General features: G+C 47.2%; 2 protein-coding genes and 1 long non-coding RNA gene across 3 annotated transcripts in view; all 3 read right to left on the reverse strand.

Annotated features, from left to right (window-relative positions):
* Window positions 1-1,795: 1,795 nt before the first annotated feature.
* LOC143803638 (ferroportin-like) lies at window positions 1,796-9,709 on the reverse strand. Its single transcript, XM_077281420.1, has 5 exons — window positions 9,641-9,709; window positions 7,618-7,744; window positions 4,521-4,763; window positions 3,285-3,932; window positions 1,796-2,279 (listed from the first exon to the last, which is right to left on the reverse strand). Exons 1-5 carry the CDS (start codon window positions 9,707-9,709, stop codon window positions 1,963-1,965), a joined length of 1,404 nt encoding a protein of 467 aa, XP_077137535.1. The 3' UTR covers window positions 1,796-1,962.
* A 2,761-nt stretch (window positions 9,710-12,470) lies between these two features.
* LOC143803639 (ferroportin-like) overlaps window positions 12,471-23,538 on the reverse strand; it is a 31,693-nt gene continuing 20,625 nt past the window's right edge. Inside the window, exons 3-4 of the mRNA XM_077281421.1 lie at window positions 14,410-14,569; window positions 12,471-12,598 (exon numbers count right to left, since the gene is read on the reverse strand). Of these exons, the coding sequence (XP_077137536.1) occupies window positions 12,471-12,598; window positions 14,410-14,569 (288 nt within the window). The remainder of the gene's footprint in view (window positions 12,599-14,409; window positions 14,570-23,538) is intronic.
* Window positions 19,134-22,594, reverse strand: LOC143804166 (uncharacterized). The gene is made up of 2 exons (XR_013220988.1): window positions 22,401-22,594; window positions 19,134-20,200 (listed from the first exon to the last, which is right to left on the reverse strand). It is a non-coding gene; the product is annotated as an uncharacterized LOC143804166 (long non-coding RNA).

A 23,538-nucleotide genomic window follows, 5' to 3' on the forward strand; every position in this document is an offset into this window, starting at 1 on the left:
GCCAATCGCACTGGCACGCATATGCCGGGTTCTACCACCCTCCGCTCCGGTCGTCCTGACTGGCCGCCGGCTACGGGAATCTGCAGTAGCCCTCTAAGTTATCACTACCCGTGCCTGGAACATGGGACTGCCTGTCCCGAGACCTCCTGTCTCTCCTATTGCACAGGAATCCTGCAATAACTTATCGAGCGATTTGACCTCCTACGGTCTGTTTCCCAGCAACCACAAGCAAAAGTCACTTTTTCCTTCCTCTCCCGGATTTTACTCAAACACATAACACATACACGGCACACAGCAGACACCTCCCAGGGTTTGGATTCGTGGCTACGGATTTTTTACACTACCTGGGAATTTGTGACCAGACCACACCTGACCGGCAAGAGGCATAGACAAGGACTGGGCACAGGGGACTTTCAGGTAAGATGATAACATTTTCTTACCTTACTTATGGAGCTGCGCAGTCTCCTGCCCCTGTGCCAAGGCCACGGCTACAACCTCCGTATCTCCGGTCAGAAGGATCCCGTGCGTTTCATCCGTGCCTCGCTGTTGGGGGCCATTATGTTATGGAAATATTTGGGTTGGATAAATTTATCCCTCTGTGTGTGCTGTGGCCGCTCCCAATTAGACTGAGTATTTTGAGCGCTCAAGGAAGAATGAGACTGCACAACATCATTGTGTCAATAACATTCCATCAATACTGGTACTTTATTGTATTGTACATACATAGTTTTATATTTTCACATAGAAAGGAGTGGTTAGGGGTTGTCAGGGGTGGTTAGTTAATTACCATATTGTCTAGCTCCTCTGTCATTGGTTATCTAAACATATATGGAATATTGTGATTAATTCTCATATGACTGCAGATTAAGGAACTAAAATGTACCTCTGTATGTAGGACAAAGATGAGACATTTGATCAGCAGTTAATACATCTGACACTGTTCTGCTTTTGAGAGATGGAAAACCCCATACAATCTGTCTGGCTCATATCAGTTCATTGTCAGCCATTTTAATCCATTGATTATAATGTATATATTGGCTGTGAGCATATGAGTATATATGATTATAGAGGGGTATACATGCAAGTGAGATCTACATGATATATATATTTCTATCACAGCACCACCTCCTTTCACTGCCCCTAGCACCACCTCCTTGCACTGCCCCCTAGCACCGCCTCCTTGCACTGCCGCCTGACACCGCCTCCTTGCACTGCCGCCTGACACCGCCTCCTTGCACTGCTCTCTGACACCGCCTTCTTGCACTGCCCCGACACCGCCTCCTTGCACTGCCCCCTGGCATCCGCCTCCTTGCACTGCCCCTAGCACCACCTCCTTTCACTGTCCCCTGACACCGCCTCCTTGCACTGCCGCCTGACACCGCCTCCTTGCACTGCCCCCTAGCACCATCTCCTTGCACTGCCCCTAGCACCACCTCCTTTCACTGCCCCCTGGCTCCGCCTCCTTGCACTGCCCCCTGGCACCACCACCTTGCACTGCCCCCTGACACCGCCTCCTTGCACTGCCCCCTGACACCGCCTCCTTGCACTGCCCCCTGGCACCACCTCCTTGCACTGCTCCCTGGCACCGCCTCCTTGCACTGCCCCTGGCTCCGCCTCCTTGCACTGCTCCCTGGCACCGCCTCCTTGCACTGCTCCCTGGCACCGCCTCCTTGCACTGCCCCTGGCTCCGCCTCCTTGCACTGCTCCCTGGCACCGCCTCCTTGCACTGCTCCCTGGCACCGCATCCTTGCACTGCTCCCTGGCACCGCCTCCTTGCACTGCCCCTGGCTCCACCTCCTTGCACTGCCTTTTGGCACCGCCTTCTGGACACTTTCCGGCTCCGTTACATCCTGGACTTTGGGAATACCTCAGTGTGAAGCTGTAGAAGTGATCAGAATGTTTCTTGGCTCTGAACCTGGATGGTTTGATCACATTCCAATTTATTAAAGTGCTAGGAAAGGGTTAAACAGAAGAATCTCCGCGCTGCCGGTCGCCTCCCGCTCCTCTCTCATCAGATGAAGAACAAGAAAACAATTTCCTTCCTAGATTTGTGTAAGCGAACCGAAAATACATCATGTGTCCCATCACAACAAAGCCCACGGAGGTGAGAACGAGCAGTCCGAACGTGTCCGGGGCCGGAGCCGCCATCGCCAGGATGTAATGCAGCAGGTCCAGCAGGCCGTTCATGGAGCTCTGGACGCCATGTACCACTCCTCTCTCCGACTCTACAACGTTTTCTTGGAGGAGCTGAGTGACCGTCAGATCGAAGGACCAAAGACCTAAAAGAAAAACATAAAAGATATAGAAAAGGGGCAAACGGTGCAGACGCCAGCTGCAAATGTGAGGAACGGCGAGATGTGGACGACGAGGCATAATGTGCGATTACAGGGCTATCCCGTCATCATAGATGGATCTTGTCGGGGAGAGCTGGTAAACACTGGCAACTTTACAATTTACTAATCATTACAATTTACAGCTCGTCTTGGAGACCGACCACTGCTGCCGTCTAGCTTGTAAGCACTGGGCTGGAGCTGGCCAGGATTAGGAGGTAACAGCGCCCTCCGGGGATCCTGTGGGGTGTGTTCTGCCGATAGAAATGAGCTTGTCAGCACTGCACTCATTCTGCAGTGTAGCAGAGGTGGTCGGTCTCCAAGGAAACGTGAAAAAGGTGTTAATAGCTCAAGAACAGAGGAAAATTGTAATCATCAGTAAAATTACAGTGCCTGACAATCTCCATCTACAAAGATAGGAATGACCCTTAACAGTAACAGCAACGGGAAAGAAAATTATGGCTCTTGGGAGAAGGGGAGGAAAAATCGAAAGTGCAAGGAAAAAATGATTTGGTTGAAAGATTTTTGCGAACTGTGACCATTATTTCACGGTCCTGTCCGAGCCCCATTACAATCTGACCCGTGTCACTTTATGCGGTGATGTCTCCGGAGCTTCTACATGTCCCGGTGATTCCGAGACTTGTATTACGTGACACATTGTCCTTTATGTTACTGCTCCATTTACATTGATGTTATTTGCTTTTATTTAGGAAAATGTCTGAAATTCGATGAAAAGTTGTTAAAATTTAAATTTTTAAACGTTGATATTTCAACTCTTAAAACACACATAGTCATCCATAGAGTTAAACAACCAGGATCGGTGCTGACCCCAGGACATATTGCTTTGCCAATTGGGGGAGTCCCCAATAGGATGTAGAAGTAACCACATCCAAAATATCTCCTTCTAAACTGTGACCGCATGTCCCCCCATTCCTCCCCAATGATGGCACTCACCCATTTTAGCTGCTATAATTCCAGCAAAGAGTAAACTGACGGAGGTGAATGGAGCGTTGGGTCCGCTGGTCGTAGAGTTGGAGCTATTCCTCAGATCTTGGATGCCGGTTGTGAGGAACCCCTGAGGAAGCCCACCAGGAGATACTGTAGTTAGGGATGCTCCTTCAAGATCGCGAGTGCCAGCAGCTCCAGATGGTGAAACTGTAAGATCCAATGGACTTCCCGACATGAAAACTGAGAGAGCGCAAAGAGCGAGGCTGCCGAGCTGAGCCAGTCCTGAAACCAATCCTGTACGAACCAGACCGCATCTCCTCCTGAGCCCGGTGAACGCCACGGTCCCTATGATCCCAGAAATGGCGGAGGCTCCCATGAGGACACTGAGGACTGAGCCACTCAGACCTTGTGTGTAAGCGTACGCAATGGTGATACCGTCAAACCCAAGGACGGTCATGTAGAGGAACGCCAGACCCACTCCAGCCCAGAACACGGACTGCCTGGCGTACGCCACCCACCCATCGCGGAAGGTGCGGAGGGGCTCTGCGAATCTGGTGCTGCAGATGAATGTTTTAGACGTCTCCTCCATCTCCTCAGTCCTCTCTCCCGAGGGCCGGACGTCTCCAGGATTTTCATCCATATTTGAGTTTTCAACTGGAAATAAAATAATAAAAGAGAAATATAAAATTAAAAACATTCTGGATGAAAAATGTGGAGATTTAGAATATGATCCAGCACCGTGATCGAGGCAGATGGATCCCCCTAACAGCCGGGGCAGCTGAATCCCCCTTCATGGCTAGCTGTGTGCTGGGTACAGTTCGGTAAAAGCTGTAAAAATAAAATAAAACTCAGAATTGCTTTTTTTTTTTTTTCGTTTCTTCACTTTCCAAAAATGCAATAAAAATCTATCATAGTGTAAGTCCAGGGTCATGGCATCTATAAAGCCCACCCTGTGCTCCGTACCGTCATAATCGTCCTGCCCTGGAGAATCGAGGGGCACGAAGAAAAATAACACTAAAAAAGAAAAACGATGGTGGAATTGCGTTTTTTTCACTTTTCCAGCTTTTTGGTTTTTATAGTAAAGTGAATGGTGTCATTCAAAACTACGACTTTTCCCACAATAAAAAAACAGGCCTCATCCTGCGATGGTGACAGAAACATAAAAGTGTCATGGCTCCTGGAAGAAGAAGAAAAATTGTGAGTTCCTGGGATTCCTCAGGAGACCTCTCTGTCCTCAGATACCTTTTCTGCTCAGGAGCTTCAGTTCTTGATCCTCATCTTTTCGGGAGGATTTTGTGGCCAGCGCCGGCGTCTCCATATAAATCTTGCGCAGCAGCAGATATTCCGCGCACATCGACACCAAGTTCCATCCAGCGATGAATCCGCAGCCGAGGACCGGAGAACCAAAGGTCACGATCTGCCCAACCGCCAACGGGGCCAGGATGTTTGTCAGCTGGTCGATGCGTCTCACCGCGGCGTTCATATCTGCCATGAAGAACACAACGGGTCAGCCGCAATATATACTGTATAGACCTGTGTATTAGACAGGACACCATCTTGTCACATTCACCATATGTAGCCAGGAAACGTAACCTGGAGGACATAAAAATGCTCCAATTACCCTGAAAAGATGCTCCTGACACCAAGACCCTCCCATCTCTCCGGATCAGTTACATCACACACTAATCTTCTGATCTCCTGACACACACTATCTGCATGGTTTACTCAGTGTTTTATGTTTTTTTCTCCCGATCTCCATGGCTCAGCTGTGACGCCCTCTCACCATCCAGATTCACCACATATTGGCTGCTGCATTCCCTGCCTCAGCTTTTATACAGGCTCTGATAGTTCCTCGTGATTGGCTGCTCTGACCATGTGATGTGAAAACAGCAAGATTTTTAATATATAAAGATTAAAAATATATGAACCCAAAGAGATAAAAAATGTGTATGTACCGGAGCTCACCATCTCACGGTGATGAATAATATCAGGGAGGATAGGTGAGTAATCCTAAGGAGTATGGAGACTCTTGGTGTCACTGGTGACTGTCACGGTCTCTCGTTACTAAGCACTTATGGACATTATGGGATACTGTGGGGCGCATATGATGAACTCTGCACGGACAGTAGTACCGATACCCCTGATTATTTGCCCACCCACCCTTGTCCTATGTATTAGTGGTCACTAACTCCTTTATTTCCGCTTGGGGTTTATATATATTAACCCAGATTTATATCACAGTTATGACTGAGGGGTTTTGTCTGCGAATTAATCCTCAGATTAATGTCTTGATCTCAATATTCTTCCCAGTTTTTGCTCAGTGAATATCTAGTGATATCATCCAGGAGTGCACAAATCACAGGGGCCCAAGAGGTAAGCGGGCCACTACCACCTGCAAAGGGCATCTGTCACAGACTTTATTGGACCTCAAAGGGCCCATACACTGCTCTTTTACAGGGCCCTCCTCTGCCTGTGTCCGTCCCTCGGCCCCTCCACTGGTCATTATTGACAAATGTCTGCATGGGAATTATCTCCGATATTGGCTGCAGCACATAATGCTCAGAAGGCATCCCTTCCCGGGCTCCGCTTCCTTCCCCAGAGTCCGCTGCCCTCTGGAGTGCTCCATGTCAAGATTTGCAGGTTGCCTCGGGTGGATCAATGAATTCATCTCCCTAGAGCTACTTAAGGCCCATTATGACACACACCTGTATCCTGGGATTTAGTCTCTATGGTTGGTGAATTCCACCTTCTGTGCACACCGTGCTTTAGCTTCCTTCCATCCCTGCTAGGCTCCACTTTATCCATCCTGCTGCTCCTGAGATTCCTGTGTGCCAAATCCTCAATGCCCACGTGCCATCCTGCCTGCTGCATCAATACCCGGGTCCATGTGCTCACCGGGTCCTGAGGCTTAGAGGATCCACCTCACCTGGTGAGCGTAACCAGTTACTTTCTGCCCACATTGTAAAAGCCGCCATACACATTGGATGGGTTTCGGCCAAGCCATCATCCCTGCTGTCTCTCCCATTCACAGGAGCGCTCACTTGGCCGGAGATCCCTGTTGTATTTGCTACAGCCTGAGTTTATCCAATAAGGGTAGACCTAACCATCTGCATCGGGACCTCACTGCTGTTGATCCCTCAGTTATACGCCCCGATGACACCATGTAGTATATTACAGTAATATTACAATATCCATTACAGTACATGGCTGCCCACTCTCCCCAGTCCCACAAGCTCGCTGCCTCGGGGTAATCCTTGACGGTGATCTCTCCTTCAAACCACATATCCAAGCCCTTTCCACTTCCTGCCGCTTTCAACTCAAAAATATTTCACGGATCCGTACATTCCTCAACCAAGAATCTGCAAAAACCCTAGTCCCTGCCCTCAGAATCTCCCGCCTTGACTACTGTAACCTTCTGCTCTGTGGCCTCCCCTCTAACACTCTCGCACCCCTCCAATCTATTCTAAACTCTGCTGCCTGACTAATCCACCTGTCCCCCCGGCTATTCCCCGGCCTCTCCCCTCTGTCAATCCCTTCACTGGCTCCCCATTACCCAGAGACTCCAGTACAAAACCCTAACCATGACGTACAAAGCCATCCACAACCTGTCTCCTCCATACATCTGTGACCTCGTCTCCCGGTACTTACCTGCACGCAACCTCCGATCCTCACAAGATCTCCTTCTCTACTCCCCTCTTATCTCCTCTTCCCACAATCCTATACAAGATTTCTCCCGTGTTCCCCCCTACTCTGGAACCCTCTACCACAACACATCAGACTCTCACCTACCATGGAAACCTTCAAAAAGAACCTAAAGACCCACCTCTTCCGACAAGCCTACAACCTGCAGTAACCACCGATCGACTAAACCGCTGCATGACCAGCTCTATCCTCACCTACTGTATCCTCACCCATCCCTTGTAGATTGTGAGCCCTCGCGGGCAGGGTCCTCTCTCCTACTGTATCCTCACCCATCCCTTGTAGATTGTGAGCCCTCGTGGGCAGGGTCCTCTCTCCTCCTGTATCCTCACCCATCCCTTGTAGATTGTGAGCCCTCGCGGGCAGGGTCCTCTCTCCTCCTGTATCCTCACCCATCCCTTGTAGATTGTGAGCCCTCGCGGGCAGGGTCCTCCCTCCTCCTGTACCAGTTGTGACTTGTATTGTTTAAGATTATTGTACTTGTTTTTATTATGTATACCCCTCCTCACATGTAAAGCGCCATGGAATAAATGGCGCTATAATAATAAATAATAATACTATAACCCTTCCACGTGCTCCTGGATGTCTCTGTGCTGGATTTTCTCGGGACACCAATATTTCGATGCATTGTGTTCCTTACCTGCTAAGTTGCCCCTGTCGTCTCCGGCGACAGCGACAATCCAGTCCCTCTGAATGACGATGGACATGGCAGTGCTGGTCAGATTGGCAACGTTGGCGATAGTAATCACCAGGACATAGCCGAGCGTCTGCACCAGAACACAAAGAAGCCGACGTCAGTCTCTCAGTCTTAGACGGCAGCCACTATGTGAGAATATTTAGGACGAAGCTAGTGAAAAGAGCCGGTCTTATATCCCAACTTAAAGGAGTTTTCCTATTTCGGACGTCTTCTATCCTCCAGTAGAGTTTACTTAAATAAAAACAAAACTTGCCTTACTCACCCTCCCCGGGTCCACCACTGGGTCTTCGCCGCTGCTCCTGGTGTCTGTAATTCTTTGCAGTGCTCACATCACAATGTCAGCGCTGCAGCCAATAACTGAGATCTGTGCCTCTGAGAGCATCAAGCTGTCAGCTAAAGCAGAGTTAATGAGTGCAGTGATTGGCTGCAGCGCTGCCATCATTGTCTTAGCCCTGCAGACAATGACACCCAACAGGAGCAGCGGCAGAGACTCGGCCCTGGACCTGGGGATGGTGAGTACAGCGAAGTTTGATTTTTTAAAACCACAATAACATGTTATACATTATGACGGCATAAGTGAGGAAGAATTAATGGACGGGGGAATGGATCAGGGCCTGCCGGAGCGTAGTCAACGGAGTACATGAGTACAGTAGGACGAGTGTAGTGCCGGAGAGTAGGATCAGTGCCAGAGCATAGTCAACGGAGTACAGGAGTACTGTAGGGAGTGTAGTGCCGGAGAGTAGGATCAGTGCCGGAGAGTAGTCAAGGAGTACAGGAGTACCGTAGGGAATGTAGTGCCGGAGAGTAGGCTCAGTGCCGGAGAGTAGTCAATGGAGTACAGGAGTACCGTAGGGAGCGTAGTGCCGGAGAGTAGTCAATGGAGTACAGGAGTACCGTAGGGAATATAGTGCCGGAGAGTAGTCAACGGAGTACAGGAGTACCGTAGGGAATATAGTGCCGGAGAGGAGGATCAGTGCCGGAGAGTAGTCAACGGAGTACAGGAGTACCGTAGGGAATATAGTGCCGGAGAGGAGGATCAGTGCCAGAGAGTAGTCAACAGAGTACAGGAGTACCATAGGGACTGTAGTGCCGGAGAGTAGTCAACGGAGTACAGGAGTACTGTAGGGAATGTAGTGCCGGAGAGTAGGATCAGTGCCAGAGTGTAGTCAACGGAGTACAGGAGTACCGTAGGGAGTGTAGTGCCGGAGAGAAGGATCAGTGCCGGAGAGTAGTCAATGGAGTACAAGGGTACCGTAGGGAGTGTAGTGCCGGAGAGTAGGATCAGTGCCAGAGAGTAGTCAATGGAGTACAGGAGTACCGTAGGGAATGTAGTGCCAGAGAGTAGGATCAGTGCCGGAGAGTAGTCAACGGAGTACAGGAGTACAGTAGGGAATATAGTGTCGGAGAGTAGGATCAGTGCCGGAGAGTAGTCAACGGAGTACACAAGTACCGTAGGGAGTGTAGTGCCGGAGAGTAGGATCAGTGCCGGAGAGTAGTCAACGGAGTACAAGACTACCGTAGGGAATATAGTGCCGGAGAGTAGGATCAGTGGCGGAGAGTAGTCAACGGAGTACACAAGTACCGTAGGGAGTGTAGTGCCGGAGCTTAGTCAACGGGGTAACGTAGTGCCGGAGAGTAGGATGAGTGCCGGAGAGGAGGTTAAGTGCCAGAGAGTAGTCAACGGAGTACAGGAGTACCATAGGGAATGTAGTGGCGGAGTGTAGTCAACGGAGTACAGGAGTACCGTAGGTAACGTAGTGCCGGAGAGTAGGATCAGTGCCAGAGTGTAGTCAACGGAGTACAGGAGTACCGTAGGGAAAGTAGTGCCGGAGAGGAAGATCAGTGCCAGAGAGTATTATTTTATCATTTTCAGCTTTAAGGCTTCCTCCGATGTTACTCTCCCTCTGGACCTTCACAGCGGTGGAGAGACACAACCACACGAGGGTACAGAGGCCAAAATACCCACCTGCGACCAAGCAGCTCGCTGGGTGTCAGGGGGCTGCGTTGGCGAGAGTAGATCAGCAGCAAGACTCATGGGGGAGGGGCCTGTAAAGGTAATTTTGTGTTAAAAACTCAGTTTTTTCTTTGAGTTTTCCTCTTCTTTTCTCACCAGAGTTGTATCCAGATGTTTCTTTTATATCTACAGCACAATATAAAACCTCCTACACACAAGCTGTCTTGGTTTCTGGTATTTCAGTGGCTTTTTTTCAGTTTAGTGTCTTTTTTTAAAAAAATGCTGTTCGCTCTCAGCAGCAGATTTTTTTGCGATATTTTTCCCTTTAGGATATGAAAACAGTGTGTACAAAGTATCTCTTGGGGCAAAGTAGGCTCCGTGTGAAACTACACTCTCCTGCAAGCAATGCGAGGCCTCGTGGTGCTCCCCAGGGCTCAGACTGTCAGGACAGGTCACCGCAGTGGTTGGATGTGGGCCGAACCTATTCCATGCTTTGTCTGATGTTAGAAGACCCCAGAAGGACGGCCTGGCGGCTTTTGTCAGGCTGATATGACCCCATAGATACATAAGGTGTGCACATTGGGAGCTTTCCGGGGATATATACAGTGTGGTGTGAGCGTGGCCTCGGTCAGGGGGGAGTGTTACAGGCTTCATGCTGTGAGTGTGAGATGGCTGCTGTGAGAGGGGAGAGGGAGCTTCGCCTGCATATGGAGTGCCCCAACCAGGGCAGCGGGGTACTCGGTTCCGGGTCCGGTCTTAAAGTCAATGTCACGGTGGCTGCGACCCGGTCCATGGCCCTGAGCGTCCAATAAAAGGGAAAGGTCTTTAAAGGGATTTGTAATGTATATTGTTCGTGACGCCACCTGTGGTGTTCGGTCAGTAGGGACCAGCACTGCTTAAAGGGGTCCTCTGGGGTGATGTTGTTGCAGCAAGATGGTAACACTTCGCACAGGTGAAGGGGAGTCCCCAGGGCTTCCCAGGTGCATGGTGATGATGGTGTAAGCCGATAAATGCACAAAGAACAGTCTTTACCTGGTTTACTGATGGTAGTAGTCCTCAGTCCAGAGTACCAAGTGCAGGGTCGCTGTGGTCCGGCCGGCTTGGAGGCAATAAGAGATCCCTCTCCCAGCCTTTCCTGCTAGCGCCGTTTAGTTAAAGGGAACCTGTCACCCCCAAAATCGAGGGTGAGGTAACCCCACCGCCATCAGGGGCTTATCTCCAGCATTCTGTAACGCATTCTGTAATGCTGTAGATAAGCCCCCGATATATCCTGAAAGATGAGAAAAAGAGGTTAGATTATACTCACCCAGGGGCGGTCCGGTCCGATGGGCGTCGTGGTCTGGTCCGGGTCCTTCCATCTTCTTACGATGACGTCCTCTTCTGGTCTTCATGCCGCGGCTCCGGCGCAGGCGTACTTTGTCCTGTTGAGGGCAGAGGAAAGTACTGCAGTGCGCAGGCGCCGGGAAAGGTCAGAGAGGCCCAGCACCTGCGCACTGCAGTACTTTTCTCTGCCCTCAACAGGACAAAGTACGCCGGAGCCGCGGCATGAAGACCAGAAGAGGACGTCACCCGATGAAGATGGGAAGCTCCAGACCAGACCGCGACACCCATTGGACCAGAACCAGACCGGGACCGCCCCCAGGTGAGTATAATCTAACCTCTTTTTCTCATCTTTCAGGATACATCGGGGGCTTATCTACAGCATTACAGAATGCGTTACAGAATGCTGGAGATAAGCCCCTGATGCTGGTGGGCTTAGCTCAACCTCAATTTTGGGGGAACAGGTTCCCTTTAGGCTAGGTTAACAGGCTGCGTTAACACAAGTGCAGGCTTGCCATCACGTTAGCGCAGATAGAGCTAGCAGATGCTCTATCTGCGCTAGCAGTGACGGACCCGGAAACGCTGCAGCCCGCGTCCCAGGGTCCGTCACTCAATGACGGCACATCGCTAGCGCACACCCATTGTGGGCGTGTGCTAGCAATGCGTCCGATATTGGACTAAATGGCGGCGTTAACGGACTACGTTACACCGCGATATGCTGCGGTGTAACGTAGTCCATCTAACGGACTCCAAAAACGTAATGTGAACCTGGCCTTAATTAGGTCCCCGCTGCTTGAAGCTCAGTGCAAGTCCCCTCTCTCCTGTCCTAAGACAGAACAGATGTCTGTACGATAGGCAGTTTGAGCCTGTTTATAGGGTCTCTTAGATGACCCGGCTCTCACGGTCACTGATTCACCTCAGGCTTGTTACGGGCAATTGACATATAGTGCTTTGCCCTCCAGTTCTGTCGCGCATCCTGGAGAATAACACGACCTCGGGCTCCCAGTACCCGGCTTCTGCGCTCTGACTCTGAGGGTGTCCTTCCGCTGTTCCCCTCCTGAGCCCTTTCCTCCTCTATGCCTTCCTCTAAGCTCCTCCACAATTCATCTCTCCTTCTGCTTCTGTTTCCAGGGGTAGCAGCTCCCTCGTGGCTGCTCGGCCCCCACGTCTGCTCCAGACGTCCTTCAGCTACTGGAGACCAACTGTCTCCCTCCACTGTCTCTCTCAGACTCCCTGAAACTGACTGGCTCCTCCTCCAGACCAGGATACATAAAGTGTAAGGAAGCTCCCCTGAATCCAGGTTCAGAGCTCCCCCTCCTGGCCTAGATTCAGATGTGTTGAATGCGAGTGCCTTACCTGATAGATAGGATCTCCCTTGCCTCCAAGCGTGATATCACCCTCCCCGAAAGGAAGGCAACATCACTGCAACAACCGGTTACCTGGGGGTGGTGCATATACACCCTGTATCCTGCCTCTAGGAGTAACACATAAGAGACATCATATGTATAGGATGAGGAGGTCGTCAGGAACTCACCAGGAGCCGTCCGTGGTACAATGACAAAAGTTCTGTCTTGTACAAGTAAATCATCATCAGGACCAGTCCGCAAATGACGACCGAGACGTTCTGCACAACTAAGGAGGTCCAAGCGACTGGAGACAAAAGAAAGGAAAAAGTGAAGATAGTCGAGGTCTCAATGCACGCAATCGTTCCCTCCACAGGAGAAGAGTCTAGAATATTCCTCGCCCTCCCCCTCCCCTCCGACACCCGACTACATGGACATCAGTCGGATCCGCCCTCAGTATTTACAGCCCTCCATCGGCTTTTCTGTTAGTTTTGCCTCTTTTGATACTAAATTATTATTATTATTATTATTGATTTTCTTTTAAACTAATGGACATTTACTTATTGAACACAAAGTGCAAGCACAACCAGGGACAGCAGGGAAGCTGACATTAACCCCTTCACTGCCCTAAACCACTTGGGATGTTGGCATTAACACTTTGTGTATTTAGCAGTAATACGAGACAAGAGAGATTCAAAAGGAAAATAACAGAGGGAGAGCAGGATATATGGATCTTATTCTAAAGCTCAGTGTTCCTTTATGGGAGATTCGCTTTACACTGGCCACAAAGACACAGGGAACTAATATACAAAGGGGTCTCATAGACTAATACGGAAGGTGTTGTGGGCATGCTCTGTGAGCTGTGCTGAGGTCATTATGCAGGATTACTATGGGAGAGTGTTGTGGGCATGCTCAGTGAGCTGTGCTGAGGTCATTATTCAGGGAGGGAGAGGTAACCTGTGTCTATCACCTATTAGCCTCTATGATAAAATGTTGTGGGCATGCTCTGTGAGCTGAGCAGAGAAGGGGACAAAGGGAACTGCATCCATCACCTACTGAATTCTGTAGGAGGGGTCTGTGACCATCACCTACTGTCTTCTATGGGAAGATGGAGTGTACTGGGCATGCTCTGTTATTTGTCCATATGTGATGGTGCAACCAGGGAGGGAGGAGGTGAGCTGTGCCCATCACCTACTGTTTTCTATTGGAGAGTGTAGTGGACATGCTCTGTCAGCTGTGTAGAGATCATAGTGCAGACAAGGAGGAGGTGAGCTGTGCCCATCACCTACTGTCTTCTATTGGAGAGTGTTGTGAGTATACTCTGTGAGCTGTGCAGAGGTCATAGTGCAGAGAAGGAGGAGGTGAGCTGTGCCCATCACCTACTGTCTTCTATTGGAGAGTGTTGTGAGTATGCTCTGTGAGCTGTGGAGAGGTCATAGTGCAGAGAAGGAGGAGGTGAGCTGTGCCCATCACCTACTGTCTTTTATTGGAAAGTGTTGTGGGCATCCTCTGTCAGCTGTGCAGAGGTCATAGAGCACAGAAGGAGGAGGTGAGCTGTGCCCATCACCTACTGTCTTCTATTGGAGAGTGTAGTGGACATGCTCTGTCAGCTGTGCAGAGGTCATAGTGCACAGAAGGAGGAGGTGAGCTGTGCCCATCACCTACTATCTTCTATTGGAGAGTGTAGTGGACATGCTCTGTGAGCTGTGCAGAGGTCATAGTGCAGAGAAGAAGGAGGTGAGCTGTGAACATCACCTACTGTCTTCTATTGGAGAGTGTTGTGGGCATGCTCTGTGAGCTGTGCAGAGGTCATAGTGCAGAGAGTGGGAGGGGATGAGCTGTGATACCATCTATTGGGAATGGTGGATACTGTGTTATGTGTGTTACCTTTTATTGTAATCCTGTCTGTGATGATAATGAGAAGTGATCCATACAGATTGGAAAGTGTCAGACATTATGGGGCTCAGTGGTCACAGTGAAAACTGCAGGATTTATTCTACATAAGGCAGTGTCATGAAATAAAAAAAACAATTCTGAATTTATAAAAAAAAAAAATGTTTAAAACCCTCAATTTAAACAATTCTTTAGAAATCATCCCCTTTACTGAAATCCCCTGACCTTTTAGCCGTGGGTTCTTATCCACCCAGCTTCCAATTACAGCTCCGAGGATCAGGACGGAGCCGGTGACCACGATGCCGTAGACGGCGGTGAGCAGCAAGCTGTGTCCGTACAGCTCCGCCAGGAACAGGGAGACGGCGAAGAGCCACATGCGATCCCCCTGCCACGGCCGAAGAAAGGAACAATGCGGAAAGGTATTAGACATTTGTGGTCATTCCTGATGAAGAGGTCTCAGCACTTCGAAACGCGTTGAATAAAACCACATTTCATTTTAACATTCTGGGATCTTCAGTTATTCAGCAGCGCAGAATAAATCCACGTTTAAACCATTTTTTTGGCCACTCGGTGGATCTGCTGCAGCGAATAATCCTATAAGTGCAATTATAGCTCCATCTGGTGAGTGCAATTTAGTCGTATGGAACCATTTGTGTCCTGGATAAGACCTGACTTGCGCTGTTTTCTTCAGCAGCACCTGTTTCATTCCTATTGGGTATCGCCGAGGCGTCCGTCATTTTGATGTGACATATATATATAACGCTGAATGAGCTGAATAACCCCATGGACATAAGAACATTGCAGCTTTCACACACCGATAATATTGTAACTTCTCTCACAAGAGAAACCTTATAACATTCCCACTTGTTGCTCCGAGTTTACACTTCATATTAGTCAAATTCAGCAAATAACAATGTGACCTAATTCCAAGACGACCATTGTAGTCTGAAAGGCTCGTTACTAGATAAGGAACAACACTGAAATACCAACACATGATGCTACAAAACATACAGTACAGATAGAGGGCCGTACAGTACATATAGTACAGGTAGAGTGCAGTACAGTACATACAGAACAGGCAGAGGTCAGTACAGTACATATAGTACAGGTAGAGGGCAGTACAGTACATATAGTACAGGTAGAGGGCAGTACAGTACATGTAGTACAGGTAGAGGGCAGTACAGTACATATAATACAGGTAGAGGGCAGTACAGTACATATAGTACAGGTAGAGGGCAGTACAGTACATATAGTACAGGTAGAAGGCAGTACAGTACATATAGTACAGGAAGAGGGCAGTACAGTACATATAGTACAGGTAGAGGACAGTACAATACATATAGTACAGGTAGAGGTCAGTACAGTACATATAGTACAGGCAGAGGGCAGTACAGTACATATAGTACAGGAAGAGGTCAGTACAGTACATATAGTACAGGTAGAGGACAGTACAGTACATATAGTACAGGCAGAGGGCAGTACAGTACATATAGTACAGGTAGAAGGCAGTACAGTACATACAGTACAGGTAGAGGGCAGTACAGTACATATAGTACAGGTAGAAGGCAGTACAGTACATGTAGTACAGGTAGAGGGCAGTACAGTACATATAATACAGGTAGAAGGCAGTACAGTACATACAGTACAGGTAGAGGTCAGTACAGTACATATAGTACAGGTAGAAGGCAGTACAGTACATGTAGTACAGGTAGAGGGCAGTACAGTACATATAATACAGGTAGAAGGCAGTACAGTACATATAGTACAGGCAGAGGGCAGTACAGTGCATATAGTACAGGTAGAGGGCTGTACAGTACATATAGTACAGGTAGAAGGCAGTACAGTACATATAGTACAGGTAGAGGGCAGTACAGTGCATATAGTACAGGTAGAGGGCTGTACAGTACATATAGTACAGGTAGAGGTCAGTACAGTACATATAGTACAGGTAGAAGGCAGTACAGTACATACAGTACAGGTAGAAGGCAGTACAGTACATATAGTACAGGTAGAGGACAGTACAATACATGTAGTACAGGTAGACAGCAGTACAGTGCATATAGTACAGGTAGAGGGCAGTACAGTAGATATAGTACATGTAGAGGACAGTAGAGTGCATATAGTGCAAGTAGAGGGCAGTACAGTACATATAGTGCAGGTAGAGGGCAGTACAGTACATATAGTACAGGTAGAGGACAGTACAATACTTGTAGTACAGGTAGAGATCAGTACAGTACATGTAATACAGGTAGAGGGCAGTGCAGTACATATAGTACAGGTAGAGAGTAGTACAGTACATATAGTACAGGTAGAAGGCAGTACAGTACATACAGTACAGGTAGAGGTCAGTACAGTACATACAGTACAGGCAGAGGGCAGTACAGTACATATAGTACAGGCAGAGGGCAGTACAGTACATATAGTACAGGTAGAGGGCAGTACAGTACATATAGTACAGGTAGAGGACAGTACAATACTTGTAGTACATGTAGAGATCAGTACAGTACATATAGTGCAGGTAGAGGGCAGTGTGTTATGACCTGGTGGTTAGGAGCACCCGAAGTGACCTGATGGTTTAAAACAGAAAACCTGGGACAAGCTCTGAGGAAGTGGTAACTCTACTGACCGCAATCCCTAATCCTATCACACACACTAGAAATAGCCGTAGAGCGTACCTAACTCTCCCTAGACGCCTCTTCACAGCCTAAGAGCTAACTACCCCTAAAGATAGAAATAGAAGCCTACCTTGCCTGTTGTGAATTCTGTTCTCGGGCTCCCTCCTGTGGTCATGAGTGGTACTTTGTGAGTTCTGTTCTTGGGCTCCCTCTGGTGGCTTTGAGTGTTACGGCTGGTCTGTAGCTGGACTCCAGCTGCCTCGTTTCCTGCTAGGCTTGCTGCCTATTTAACTCCACCTGGACCTTTACTTGTTGCCTGCTGTCGTTGTTTTCAGTACTGGTTCAGATCTCTCTGGGACTTCCCTTGTGACCTGTCTCCTCGTGGAGAAGCTAAGTTCATGCTAGTCTATTTTTGCTCATTGCTATTTGAAAATGTTTCTCAGTATATGATGAGTTCAGTCCAGCTTGCTTATATGCAATTTGATTGCTAGCTGGAAGCTCTGGGGTGCGGAGTTGCGCCCCTCACATCGTGAGTCGGTGTGGGGGTCTTTTTGTATTCTCTGCGTGGATAATTTTTGTAGTATTTTATACTGACCGCACAGATTCCTTGCTATCCTCTGACTATTTAGTTATTAGCGGGCCTCATTTGCTAAAACCTATTTTCATTTCTATGTTTGTGTTTTCCTCTTAACTCACCGTCATTATTTGTGGGGGCTGCTCTCACTCACGGCAGCACCCCCAGAGCTTCCAGCTAGCAAGGAAATATCATAATAGCAGGCTGGACTGAAACATAGCAAGTACTGAAAAATATATCCAAAAACCAATGAACAGCAAATGACTAGCAAGGATTTAGCTTCTGCTGGAGTAGTCAGGTCATCTGAGAATTCCAAGAGAGATCTGAACCAGTACTGAGACATTGACAGCTGGCATGGACTAATGACCTGGGCAGAGTTAAATAGGGAAGCCAGCAGCAGCAGCAATAAACGAGGGCAGCTGAGAAAGCCAACCTCAAAGATCAGCAGTTCCACTCAAAGCCACCAGAGGGTGTCCAAGGACAGAACTCACCAAAGTACCATTCACGACCACAGGAGGGAGCCCGAGAACGGAATTCACAACAGTACCCCCCCCTTGAGGAGGGGTCACCGAACCCTCACCAGAGCCCCCAGGCCGATCAGGACGAGCCAAATGAAAGGCACGAACCAAATCGGCAGCATGGACATCGGAGGCAACAACCCAGGAATTATCCTCCTGACCATAGCCCTTCCATTTAACCAGGTACTGAAGCTTCCGTCTCGAAATACGAGAATCTAAAATCTTCTCCACCACATACTCCAACTCCCCCTCAACCAACACCGGAGCAGGAGGATCAACGGAAGGAACCATAGGCGCCACATATCTCCGCAACAACGACCTATGGAACAGATTATGGATGGCAAAAGAAGCTGGAAGGGCCAAACGAAACGACACAGGATTGATAATTTCAGAAATCTTATAAGGACCAATGAAACGAGGCTTGAACTTAGGAGAAGAAACCTTCATAGGAACATAACGAGAAGACAACCAAACCAAATCCCCAACACGAAGTCGGGGACCAACACAGCGATGGTGGTTAGCAAAACTAATAATTCGGTATAATGGGGCAGGTAACCCCAACATGTATAAACACACGCCCTATACTGGGCGTGTGTAGTGCCATATACGGCATATGCCATATGGCATTAATATATTTCATGGTATCGGTCCCTTAGTATGCTGTATATATTTTGCATTTTTCTATTTATTGTCCTGTAACTGGTGAGATTTAGCTTCTACCTTTATCCCTATCTTACAGCACATTGTGGGATGTGGGCCTGACATGCTGTGTTAATGATATCACATATTCTGACAAGTTATATACAGCCAACTGGCCTTCTGTTTCATATTCTATCCCTTATAGGGAATAAGATACAAACAAGGAAAACAAATACAGCACAACCTAGTAAAACCTCCTATCATGATGGCATAAGATATTGTATATAAGAGGTAACAAGTGCCTGTATAATGAATGTCTAGGGACACACCAATTGCTAAAGCAACAAACTACCAAAAAAATGGTGCAAGAAAATGTCCAAAATGTACAAAAATCTTTATTAAATAAATATAAAAGATATAACAACAAGGAATGCAGAAATGGTGGATAAAAGATGCAGGTAACATGTACCGTATGTCTGGAGATAAATGGCACCTCACCACAAGTCAGCAGACAGGCAGAGCATAACATAATTTGCTTACTGCTACATTTTTAGGACTCAATAAGTATGCCATAAATGGAACACAAAAAAAAAAAAAAAAAAATTTGTGAACCAGCCAGTACGTATCACATGATATAAGTATACAATGTAAACTAAAGGAGTCCTACCAGCTGCTGTCCTGGGGAGAGCGCATCCACTCCAGACCCACCCCAACGCGCGTTTCGGCGATGTCCTTCCTCAGGGGGCGTGCCGAATCACCCACAAGATGGAGTTTATATAGTGCCAGTAATTAAAGATAGCCCATGCGCAGGGGTGCCGCACAATCAGTGCATCAGACCGGCGCTGGAAACACATGGGCCCATGTGATCCGACCCCGGACCGCGACCCGGAAGTACGGCAGTGACCCAGTGCGCATGACAGGAAGTATTGGTGCGGCCATATTGGAAAAGGGAACGCTGCAAAGGATGTGGGAAATTACACCCATATCATGGACCAAGGTTACAATGCAGCCATATTACAAGCTGGCAAAAGTGCCAGCACATGCAGATGTAATAACAAAGTATATTTAAAACATCTCCTGCGCACAAATAGATAGATAACACAATATATATAGGGCATAAAATGCGAAAATGTAACAGAAAAGAAGATGAAAACAAATAATATACATTTATAGCCATACTGCATATTGTATACCAATATACAACCAAATATAAGCATATAATACATGCACAACATGGTCACTAGTCACCATACAACACATTATCGTTACATAATCCCATAAACATAATAATAAAGATTTTCAATAGCCATATAAGTATAGAAAAACGACAACAATGTGTATATTCAATCTAAGTAATAAGTATATAATGAACAAAATACACAGCAAAAGATTATATGACACAGTGTATATCATTACAACCATGATGAGCATATAACAACGCACCCCTAGACCAGGGGGCATAGCCTTATATTGTGTATATATATCTCTCTATACATATAAACATTAATATATATATATATATATATATGTGCGCGCATATACAAGATGAATTTATGACAAATAACAAAGTCCATGTTGAAGAGGGCACATAGAAAATTGGTCCAACGATGATCCTCAGCTTCACCGGAACTCCTTATCAAGTAGATGACACGGTGACAGGCATGATAATGCTACCAAAGTAAACATAATAAAAGAAGAAAAATCAAGACAAAAATAAAAAAAGTTAAAATGCCAACAGTACAGAAACCTGCACAAATAGCCAACCCTTGAGAACAGCACTAATTTATAGAAAAGGGACAAAGGAGAGGCATTCATTAAGGCCATATGGATGGACTGTGTTCAACCGCCAGATCCATTTGGTCTCCATCTGATTAAGGCGTTTGGACAGATTCCCCCCCCGGATATTGATCTTAATACAATCAATGCCACGTACTCGGAGAAGAGCACTATTACAGTTATGAAATAACTTAAAGTGGCGAGGGATTGTTTTAAGGGTGGTTGGTTCCGTGTGGGTAACCGCCGCCTCAATGCCCAAAACGTGTTCTCTGATACGGACTTTAAGTTGTCTCGATGTAAGGCCGATGTATATAAGCCCACAAGGACATGTGGCAAAATATACCACATATCTTGTTGTACAGGTTATATGATGGTTAATTTTGTACAACTTTGTCCCATCAGAATTACTGAATGTATCAGCACGATCCACGTTTGGGCAGGCGACGCAGCCACCACACGGAACACAACCCACCCGCCTTGGGAATCTGTCCAAAAATGTCCCTTTGTGATAATTATCATAATGGCTGGAGACCAAAAGGTTGCGTAGATTTTTACCACGTCTGTACGCCACCGATGGTTTATCCGGAATAATTTTGGAAAGGGTGGCGTCCACTTTTAATATAGGCCAAGCATTTGAAATAGCGGAATAGACCCTGTCGGACTGCGAGTTGAACGTAGTGACAAAACGTGTCACCTGTTTATTGGAGGAGGATTGGGTACGTGAATTACCATAGAGAAGATCGTGCCTAGAGGAATGTTTTGCCCTGTGGTACGCACGCTTGAGTACACGCCGGCTATATCCCCGAGCGAGGAAACGTTGTTTTAGTTCCTCTGCCCTAAATTCAAAATCAGCATCTGTGGAACAAATCCTACGGATGCGAAGAAATTGACTAATGGGGACTGATCTAATCATATGCCTAGGGTGTCCCGATGTGGCATGAAGCAGGGTGTTCGTGGCAGTCTCTTTTCTGTATACATCTGACCGTAACATGCCACCAGAATCCCTACTTATAGTCACATCGAGAAAATCAAGCGTGGTACCACTGGAACAAAAAGTAAGGTGAATATTACGGTCATTACTATTCAAGGTATCAACAAACTGCGCAAGGTCAGACGGAGTGCCCTGCCAGACAAAGAAGATATCGTCGATGTAGCGTGTCCAAAGCAGGACACGCTCAATCGACCCCAATTTGTCAGACAGGAAGAGATCCCTCTCCCACAGCCCCAGGAAGAGACCGGCATAGGACGGCGCGAAGGCCGCCCCCATGGCGGTCCCCTGGAGCTGAAGGTAGAAGATCCCCTTAAAGGTGAAAAAATTGTGAGTGAGGGCGAACTCCAACAGCTCCAGCAGAAGTGTGCGGATACCTAAAGACAAGGAGGACATCTCCAGAAAAAATTTCACAGCCGCTATACCATCACTATGTTTGATGTTTGTGTATAGTGATTCCACATCTGCTGAAGCCATAAGAGTATCGCCCTCAAGATACAGTCCGTCGACCCTGCGCAGAAAGTCCCCAGTATCCTTCAGGAAGGAAGGGAGGCCCATAACCAATGGCTGGAGATAAAAATCTATCCATTTGTTAATATGCTCCAAAAAATTCCCCACCCCAGATATAATAGGTCTGCCAGGTGGTATGGCAGAGTTTTTATGAATCTTAGGGAGTAGGTAGAGAGTAGATATCGTTGGTTCAGGAACCACCAGAGCCAATGCAAGATCTTTGGTGATAATGCCGTCCTCAAGTGACCTTTGGATGATACTTTCCAACTGGGATGAGTATGCTGAGAGTGGATTATAGGAAAGTTTCCTATAGCATGTTGCATTATTGAGCTGGCGGAAAGCCTCCCTCTCATACATCTCTCTCGGCCAGAGGACGACATTACCACCCTTATCTGCAGGTTTCAAAATAATGTTAGGCAGTTCCTGAAAATATCTCAACCTACTCCTCTCAGTTTTTGAAAGATTATCTTTAATTAAGAATTTTGGAATTTTGTACAACTCCGCCACAACCACCTGGACAAACAATTCGATGTTTGCACAAGTGGATAATGGGGGGAATTTTTTGGAGCGTGGGCGGATAGATGGAGGAACCTTACCTCCTTCTCCCACATGTTCAATGGCTAGTTCTTCAAGGATTCTTAGGGCCTCTTGTTCCTCCTCTGTCGGAAAAAGGGAATTGAGTGCATTGTTATAAAAATATCTCTTGAATAGCAATGACCGTGCAAAAATATGTACGTCCTTAATGGTTGAAAATAAATCAAAACAGGATGTAGGTACATATGAAAGACCCTTCCCCAGAAGATTTAAATCAACATCAGAAAGTGTCAAATCACTTAAATTAATCACCTTATTATCACGGTGCATTTTAGATGGAGCTCCATTTCTTCTGTAAGGATGAAATGAATGATCTCGGAGTCTTGCATCAGATCCAGTAGTGGATACCGAAGCACCCGAGATATCAGAATGCCCGCTTACAGATGAAACCGAAGAATTTGATGCACTCCTACGTAGAGGACCACCATTAGATTTTCTCCACATATATACTTTACTACTCTGGTAGTCCTTTAGGTCCCTATTAAATTTAATCATTTGGGAATCTTGGATCTTCTTGATTAGTGCATCAATAGATTTATCTAATTCAGCTTCAAATTTCAAAATCCTTAAGGTGGACAACTGGCCCGTATCTCCATTTGGATAGCATCAATCTGTGTATCCAATTCACTGATCTTGGTTGTATTTAACCCAATTAGTAACTGTAAAAACACCTCCGAACATTTATTACAAGCCTCCTCCCATTTGGTAACAAAGTTCGCATCCTCCACATAATATGAGGGGATCACTCGAACCCGCAGTCCTCTAGGAATCATTCCGCTAGATACATATCTCTCCAAAAATAAACGGTTCCACCATATACGGGATCTTTTGAGTATAAGATCATTAATACTATGGAACTTGTCCTCCCAGATTCTGTCGACCGGCTGCTGGGTTCCTGACCCACCATTCCCAAAAACCTTTTCAACCTCGCTGAGCCAAGTCTTGTCTCTGGCTCTAAAATCTATCTTGTGATCCAAGAAGCCTGTGCGTAACACAGAGGAGATAAGATACAAACAAGGAAAACAAATACAGCACAACCTAGTAAAACCTCCTATCATGATGGCATAAGATATTGTATATAAGAGGTAACAAGTGCCTGTATAATGAATGTCTAGGGACACACCAATTGCTAAAGCAACA

This window comes from Ranitomeya variabilis, chromosome 2 (genome assembly GCF_051348905.1).
Source record: "Ranitomeya variabilis isolate aRanVar5 chromosome 2, aRanVar5.hap1, whole genome shotgun sequence".
Classification (NCBI taxonomy): domain Eukaryota; kingdom Metazoa; phylum Chordata; class Amphibia; order Anura; family Dendrobatidae; genus Ranitomeya; species Ranitomeya variabilis.

Coding starts and splice junctions, on each gene's coding strand:
- LOC143803638 (XM_077281420.1), bottom strand. CDS start 9,709: ATGAGTCTTGCTGCTGATCTACTCTCGCCAACGCAGCCCCCTGACACC. Junction 7,745..9,640: donor AGCGAGCTGCTTGGTCGCAG/GTGGGTATTTTG, acceptor GTTCTGGTGCAG/ACGCTCGGCTATGTCCTGGT. Junction 3,933..4,520: donor GAAGCTCCTGAGCAGAAAAG/GTATCTGAGGAC, acceptor TTTTATTTCCAG/TTGAAAACTCAAATATGGAT.